The sequence below is a fragment of the Diplotaxodon limnothrissa genome, linkage group LG11 (assembly GCF_057381915.1).
Source record: "Diplotaxodon limnothrissa isolate DT_005_m linkage group LG11, D_limnothrissa_male_GT1.1, whole genome shotgun sequence".
NCBI lineage: Eukaryota > Metazoa > Chordata > Actinopteri > Cichliformes > Cichlidae > Diplotaxodon > Diplotaxodon limnothrissa.
Genome location: NC_140606.1, coordinates 40124900 through 40132903, shown reverse-complemented (window position 1 = coordinate 40132903; position 8004 = coordinate 40124900). Strand labels below are relative to the sequence as shown.

At 47.4% G+C, this 8004-nt stretch overlaps 1 protein-coding gene across 1 annotated transcript; it reads left to right on the top strand.

The window, feature by feature from the left end:
• LOC146623644 (gonadotropin-releasing hormone II receptor-like) lies at positions 1-7313 on the top strand. Its single transcript, XM_085366058.1, has 3 exons — positions 1-528; positions 6568-6769; positions 6877-7313. The coding sequence occupies exons 1-3, from the start codon at positions 1-3 to the stop codon at positions 7311-7313; spliced, it is 1167 nt and encodes a 388-aa protein (XP_085222184.1).
• The last annotated feature ends 691 nt before the right edge of the window (positions 7314-8004 follow it).

Here is an 8004-nt window from a genome sequence, read left to right as displayed (position 1 = left end):
ATGGCAGGTAACTGGTCCATCCTGAGGTTGTCTTTACCCCCCACCAGTTCTACAGCCACTACCCTTCACAACACCTCCCAGTACCCTCCTCTACCAGACTGGGAGGCTCCCAGCTTCACCCGGGCTGCTCAGTTCCGAGTTGGAGCCACCTTTGTCCTCTTCTTGTTTGCTGCCTGCAGTAATCTTGCCCTATTGGTCAGTGTGTGGCGAGGGCAGCGTTTGGCATCTCACCTGCGCCCATTAATGCTGAGCCTGGCATCAGCCGACCTGATGATGACATTTGTGGTGATGCCTCTGGATGCAGTGTGGAACATGACAGTGCAGTGGTATGGTGGTGATGCGCTCTGCAAGCTGCTCTGCTTCCTGAAGCTGTTCGCCATGCACGCCTCTGCCTTCATCCTTGTTGTCATCAGCCTAGATCGCCAGCATGCGATTCTGCACCCACTGGATGCTCTGAGTGCGCACAGCAGGAACCGACGCATGTTGCTACTGGCTTGGACCCTCAGCATTCTGCTTGCATCACCACAGGTAACTGTGAGCAGAGGTAACTGTGAGCAGAAGTAACTGTGGGCAGAGGTAACTGTCAGCAGAGGTAACTGTGAGCAGAAGTAACTGTGAGCAGAGGTAACTGTGAGCAGAAGTAACTGTGAGCAGAGGTAACTGAGAGCAGAGGTAACTGAGAGCAGAGGTAACTGTGAGCAGAGGTAACTGAGAGCAGAGGTAACTGAGAGCAGAGGTAACTGTCAGCAGAAGTAACTGTGAGCAGAGGTAACTGTGAGCAGAAGTAACTGTGAGCAGAGGTAACTGAGAGCAGAGGTAACTGTGAGCAGAGGTAACTGAGAGCAGAGGTAACTGAGAGCAGAGGTAACTGTCAGCAGAGGTAACTGTGAGCAGAGGTAACTTTGATCAGAGGTAACTTTGATCAGAGGTAACTGAGAGCAGAGGTAACTGTGAGCAGAAGTAACTGAGAGCAGAGGTAACTGAGAGCAGAGGTAACTGAGAGCAGAGGTAACTGTGAGCAGAAGTAACTGTGAGCAGAAGTAACTGTGAGCAGAGGTAACTGAGAGCAGAGGTAACTGTGAGCAGAAGTAACTGTGAGCAGAGGTAACTGTGAGCAGAAGTAACTGTGGGCAGAGGTAACTGTCAGCAGAGGTAACTGTGAGCAGAAGTAACTGTGAGCAGAGGTAACTGTGAGCAGAAGTAACTGTGAGCAGAGGTAACTGAGAGCAGAGGTAACTGAGAGCAGAGGTAACTGAGAGCAGAGGTAACTGTCAGCAGAAGTAACTGTGAGCAGAGGTAACTGTGAGCACAAGTAACTGTGAGCAGAGGTAACTGAGAGCAGAGGTAACTGTCAGCAGAAGTAACTGTGAGCAGAAGTAACTGTGAGCAGAGGTAACTGAGAGCAGAGGTAACTGAGAGCAGAGGTAACTGTGAGCAGAAGTAACTGTGAGCAGAGGTAACTGTGAGCAGAGGTAACTTTGATCAGAGGTAACTGAGAGCAGAGGTAACTGTGAGCAGAAGTAACTGTGAGCAGAGGTAACTGAGAGCAGAGGTAACTTTGATCAGAGGTAACTTTGATCAGAGGTAACTGTGAGCAGAGGTAACTGTGAGCAGAGGTAACTTTGATCAGAGGTAACTTTGATCAGAGGTAACTGTGAGCAGAAGTAACTGTGAGCAGAGGTAACTGAGAACAGAGGTAACTGTGGGCAGAGGTAACTGTGAGCAGAGGTAACTGTGAACAGAGGTAACTTTGATCAGAGGTAACTTTGATCAGAGGTAACTGTGAGCAGAAGTAACTGTGGGCAGAGGTAACTGTCAGCAGAGGTAACTGTGAGCAGAAGTAACTGTGAGCAGAGGTAACTGTGAGCAGAGGTAACTTTGATCAGAGGTAACTTTGATCAGAGGTAACTGTGAGCAGAAGTAACTGTGAGCAGAGGTAACTGTGAGCAGAGGTAACTGTGAGCAGAGGTAACTGAGAGCAGAGGTAACTGAGAGCAGAGGTAACTTTGATCAGAGGTAACTGAGAGCAGAGGTAACTGTGAGCAGAAGTAACTGTGAGCAGAAGTAACTGTGAGCAGAGGTAACTGAGAGCAGAGGTAACTGAGAGCAGAAGTAACTGTGGGCAGAGGTAACTGTCAGCAGAGGTAACTGTGAGCAGAAGTAACTGTGAGCAGAGGTAACTTTGATCAGAGGTAACTTTGATCAGAGGTAACTGAGAGCAGAGGTAACTGTGAGCAGAAGTAACTGTGAGCAGAGGTAACTGAGAGCAGAGGTAACTGAGAGCAGAAGTAACTGTGGGCAGAGGTAACTGTCAGCAGAGGTAACTGTGAGCAGAAGTAACTGTGAGCAGAGGTAACTTTGATCAGAGGTAACTTTGATCAGAGGTAACTTTGATCAGAGGTAACTGAGAGCAGAGGTAACTGTGAGCAGAAGTAACTGAGAGCAGAGGTAACTGAGAGCAGAGGTAACTGAGAGCAGAGGTAACTGAGAGCAGCAGTAACTGTGAGCAGAAGTAACTGAGAGCAGAAGTAACTGTGAGCAGAGGTAACTGTGAGCAGAGGTAACTGTGAGCAGAAGTAACTGTGAGCAGAGGTAACTGTCAGCAGAGGTAACTGTGAGCAGAAGTAACTGTGAGCAGAGGTAACTTTGATCAGAGGTAACTTTGATCAGAGGTAACTGAGAGCAGAGGTAACTGTGAGCAGAAGTAACTGAGAGCAGAGGTAACTGAGAGCAGAGGTAACTGAGAGCAGAGGTAACTTTGATCAGAGGTAACTGAGAGCAGAGGTAACTGTGAGCAGAAGTAACTGTGAGCAGAGGTAACTGTGAGCAGAGGTAACTGTGAGCAGAAGTAACTGTGAGCAGAGGTAACTTTGATCAGAGGTAACTGAGAGCAGAGGTAACTGTGAGCAGAAGTAACTGTGAGCAGAAGTAACTGTGAGCAGAAGTAACTGTGAGCATAGGTAACTTTGATCAGAGGTAACTGAGAGCAGAGGTAACTGTGAGCAGAAGTAACTGTGAGCAGAAGTAACTGTGAGCAGAGGTAACTGTGAGCAGAGGTAACTGTGAGCAGAGGTAACTGTGAGCAGAGGTAACTTTGATCAGAGGTAACTTTGATCAGAGGTAACTGAGAGCAGAGGTAACTTTGATCAGAGGTAACTGTGAGCAGAAGTAACTGTGAGCAGAAGTAACTGTGAGCAGAGGTAACTGTGAGCAGAAGTAACTGTCAGCAGAGGTAACTGTGAGCAGAGGTAACTGTGAGCAGAGGTAACTGTGAGCAGAAGTAACTTTGATCAGAGGTAACTGAGAGCAGAGGTAACTGAGAGCAGAGGTAACTGTGAGCAGAAGTAACTGTGAGCAGATGTAACTGTGAGCAGAGGTAACTGAGAGCAGAGGTAACTGAGAGCAGAGGTAACTGTGAGCAGAGGTAACTGTGAGCAGAAGTAACTGTGAGCAGAGGTAACTGAGAGCAGAGGTAACTGTGAGCAGAAGTAACTGTGAGCAGAAGTAACTGTGAGCAGAGGTAACTGTGAGCAGAGGTAACTTTGATCAGAGGTAACTGAGAGCAGAGGTAACTGTGAGCAGAAGTAACTGTGAGCAGAAGTAACTGTGAGCAGAGGTAACTGTGAGCAGAGGTAACTTTGATCAGAGGTAACTTTGATCAGAGGTAACTGAGAGCAGAGGTAACTTTGATCAGAGGTAACTGTGAGCAGAAGTAACTGTGAGCAGAAGTAACTGTGAGCAGAGGTAACTGTGAGCAGAAGTAACTGTCAGCAGAGGTAACTGTGAGCAGAGGTAACTGTGAGCAGAGGTAACTGTGAGCAGAAGTAACTTTGATCAGAGGTAACTGAGAGCAGAGGTAACTGTGAGCAGAGGTAACTTTGATCAGAGGTAACTGAGAGCAGAGGTAACTGTGAGCAGAGGTAACTGTGAGCAGAAGTAACTGTGAGCAGAGGTAACTGTGAGCAGAGGTAACTGAGAGCAGAGGTAACTGTGAGCAGAGGTAACTGAGAGCAGAGGTAACTGTGAGCAGAAGTAACTGTGAGCAGAGGTAACTTTGATCAGAGGTAACTGAGAGCAGAGGTAACTGTGAGCAGAAGTAACTGTGAGCAGAGGTAACTGAGAGCAGAGGTAACTGAGAGCAGAGGTAACTTTGATCAGAGGTAACTGAGAGCAGAGGTAACTGTGAGCAGAGGTAACTTTGATCAGAGGTAACTGAGAGCAGAAGTAACTGTGAGCAGAGGTAACTGAGAGCAGAGGTAACTGAGAGCAGAGGTAACTGTGAGCAGAGGTAACTGAGAGCAGAAGTAACTGTGAGCAGAGGTAACTGAGAGCAGAAGTAACTGAGAGCAGAGGTAACTGTGAGCAGAAGTAACTGTGAGCAGAGGTAACTGTGAGCAGAAGTAACTGTGAGCAGAGGTAACTTTGATCAGAGGTAACTTTGATCAGAGGTAACTTTGATCAGAGGTAACTGTGAGCAGAAGTAACTGTGATCAGAGGTAACTGTGAGCAGAAGTAACTGTGAGCAGAGGTAACTGTGAGCAGAAGTAACTGTGAGCAGAGGTAACTTTGATCAGAGGTAACTTTGATCAGAGGTAACTGTGAGCAGAAGTAACTGTGATCAGAGGTAACTTTGATCAGAGGTAACTTTGATCAGAGGTAACTTTGATCAGAGGTAACTTTGATCAGAGGTAACTGTGAGCAGAGGTAACTTTGATCAGAGGTAACTTTGATCAGAGGTAACTGAGAGCAGAGGTAACTTTGATCAGAGGTAACTTTGATCAGAGGTAACTTTGATCAGAGGTAACTGAGAGCAGAGGTAACTGTGAGCAGAGGTAACTGTGAGCAGAGGTAACTGTGAGCAGAAGTAACTGTGAGCAGAGGTAACTGTGAGCAGAGGTAACTGAGAGCAGAGGTAACTGTGAGCAGAGGTAACTGAGAGCAGAGGTAACTGAGAGCAGCAGTAACTGTGAGCAGAAGTAACTGTGAGCAGAAGTAACTGTGAGCAGAGGTAACTTTGATCAGAGGTAACTGAGAGCAGAGGTAACTGTGAGCAGAGGTAACTGTGAGCAGAGGTAACTGAGAGCAGAGGTAACTGAGAGCAGAGGTAACTTTGATCAGAGGTAACTGAGAGCAGAGGTAACTGTGAGCAGAGGTAACTTTGATCAGAGGTAACTGTGAGCAGAGGTAACTGAGAGCAGAAGTAACTGTGAGCAGAGGTAACTGAGAGCAGAGGTAACTGAGAGCAGAGGTAACTGTGAGCAGAGGTAACTGAGAGCAGAAGTAACTGTGAGCAGAGGTAACTGAGAGCAGAAGTAACTGAGAGCAGAGGTAACTGTGAGCAGAAGTAACTGTGAGCAGAGGTAACTGTGAGCAGAAGTAACTGTGAGCAGAGGTAACTTTGATCAGAGGTAACTTTGATCAGAGGTAACTGTGAGCAGAAGTAACTGTGATCAGAGGTAACTGTGAGCAGAAGTAACTGTGAGCAGAGGTAACTGTGAGCAGAAGTAACTGTGAGCAGAGGTAACTTTGATCAGAGGTAACTTTGATCAGAGGTAACTGTGAGCAGAAGTAACTGTGAGCAGAGGTAACTTTGATCAGAGGTAACTTTGATCAGAGGTAACTTTGATCAGAGGTAACTGAGAGCAGAGGTAACTTTGATCAGAGGTAACTTTGATCAGAGGTAACTTTGATCAGAGGTAACTGTGAGCAGAGGTAACTTTGATCAGAGGTAACTTTGATCAGAGGTAACTGAGAGCAGAGGTAACTTTGATCAGAGGTAACTTTGATCAGAGGTAACTGAGAGCAGAGGTAACTTTGATCAGAGGTAACTTTGATCAGAGGTAACTTTGATCAGAGGTAACTGAGAGCAGAGGTAACTTTGATCAGAGGTAACTTTGATCAGAGGTAACTTTGATCAGAGGTAACTGAGAGCAGAGGTAACGGTAACTCACGGTTGGAGTTTTGTCTCTGACGTATACGCGAAAAATAAAACACCTGGAGATGACTCGCTTTGTTATGAAAGACATGAGTTTTTTCCACAGCTGAAAAGTGAATGCAGCAGTCTGTCATGTAACATAACATTAAGTTGTGTGTTGCTGCTACCTGTGCACCTGCTGCTCGCTCTGCACCCACATGTATGAGGCGACAAGAAACTTGATTTTATTAAAGCAGGTTAAATGATCACGTTTTCTTGTTAGAGATCCTCCTGTCTGAGCAGTCAGCAGCTTCTCCACCTGTCAGCAGGTGCCGGCTGCTCTCACATGCAGCTGATCCAGGTGAAAGTTCCTGCAGTAAATTCTGACTGCGTGTTAATCCTGGCAGGAATGCTCTGGATTATCCATGCACAACCTCCTGCTGATAGCTCAGGCTAACTGCTCCCCTTTGTTTCTATAAGGCATGCTACCGATCCTGAGACGTCAGTTGCTAGTTCAAAGTAAGAGCAGCTTCAGAGCAAAACTGAAACTCAGACCAGGACGTCACATCTGGATTTTTTATCTAATGAGCTGTTGTTTATTGTTAGAAATACTAATGTGAGGCCTCCAAAGTGTGACTCTGTCCGTCCATTAGCTATTTATCTTCAGGACCATCAGGGTGGACTCGGTGGACTTCACTCAGTGTGCGTCTCACGGTAGCTTCAGTCGCCGCTGGCAGGAAACTGTTTACAACATGTTTCACTTTACCACGCTGTATGTCGTCCCCCTGCTGGTGATGAGCTGCTGCTACAGCCGCATCCTGCTGCACATCCACCAGCAGCACCTGAGAGACAAAGGTAACACATCTGTGAACAACACCTGTAACGCATCTGAACCACACCTGTTCTCAGCCATCACAGCTGATTTGTTGTATGATCAGCAATGTAGACACTCCCTCTTTCAGCAGGTGAGTCGCCCCTGCGTCGCAGTGGCACCGACATCATCCCAAAGGCTCGGATGAAGACTCTGAAGATGACGGTGGTCATCGTGCTGTCCTTTGTCGTGTGCTGGACGCCATACTACCTGCTGGGGATTTGGTACTGGTTCCAGCCCGACATGCTGCGCATCACACCGGAGTACGTCCACCACGCCCTCTTTGTGTTTGGGAACCTGAACACCTGCTGCGACCCCATCATCTACGGCTTCTACACGCCGTCCTTTAGGGCCGACCTCGCCGCCTGCTGCCGCTGGGTGAGGAGTGATGCGGACACTTCGTCCCAATACATAGACCGAATGTCCACCAGAGAGGGTCCTCACAGCAGGGAGCACGAGCCGCAGCCCTCCACCAACAACCAGACTGCAGCAGATCAGCCAATGAAAGCACGTGACTTTAGCATGTGACTTATGCTTTGTGTCAGGTGATTTTTATTTGCAGGCGCCTGAGCAGAGTTGTTGCCACAGAATCAGAATAACGCGGTCATTTTGTCTGCATGTTGACTTTATCAGTTTAGATCACATGGTTTGTCACGCCCTCCACAGATGATGCTCAGAGAGAAGGCGCTGACCTCTGACCCTTGTGTCAGGCCTTTAAGAGAAGTGACTGCAGTCAAACAGCAGCAGCATGCTGATGCCTCTTGATTACAAATTAAAGTGCATCTTTTTTTCTCATTAATCTCAATCAATCATTAATCTCATCTGAATCCACAGAGCAGCTTCTAGTGTCTGGATGACCTCGTCAGGGACACCTCCAAAATGGACGTGCTCCCTCTGTGAACCACAGGGTGGAGCTCTAAGACAACAGGATGTGTCTGCATCCAGAGGCTGTATAGGCGTGGCATACAACAACATCAAATCTCACTCATTCAGAGCTCAGCCTTCTCAGTCTGTTAGTATGGTGACCTCACAGCAGTCATGTTATTGGTTAGATGATGTCTGACAGCACAAACGTGGTCCAGAGATCCAGTTCAGCCAAGCGGACAGCGAGCAGCTACAGCTGCCTGTTTCACCATCCACTTGTTAGTCAAGGAGGTCACGCCCCTAATGATGCAAGCTTTAAGCCTTAATCCAGTTCAAACAGGTGACCTGTGGGGGC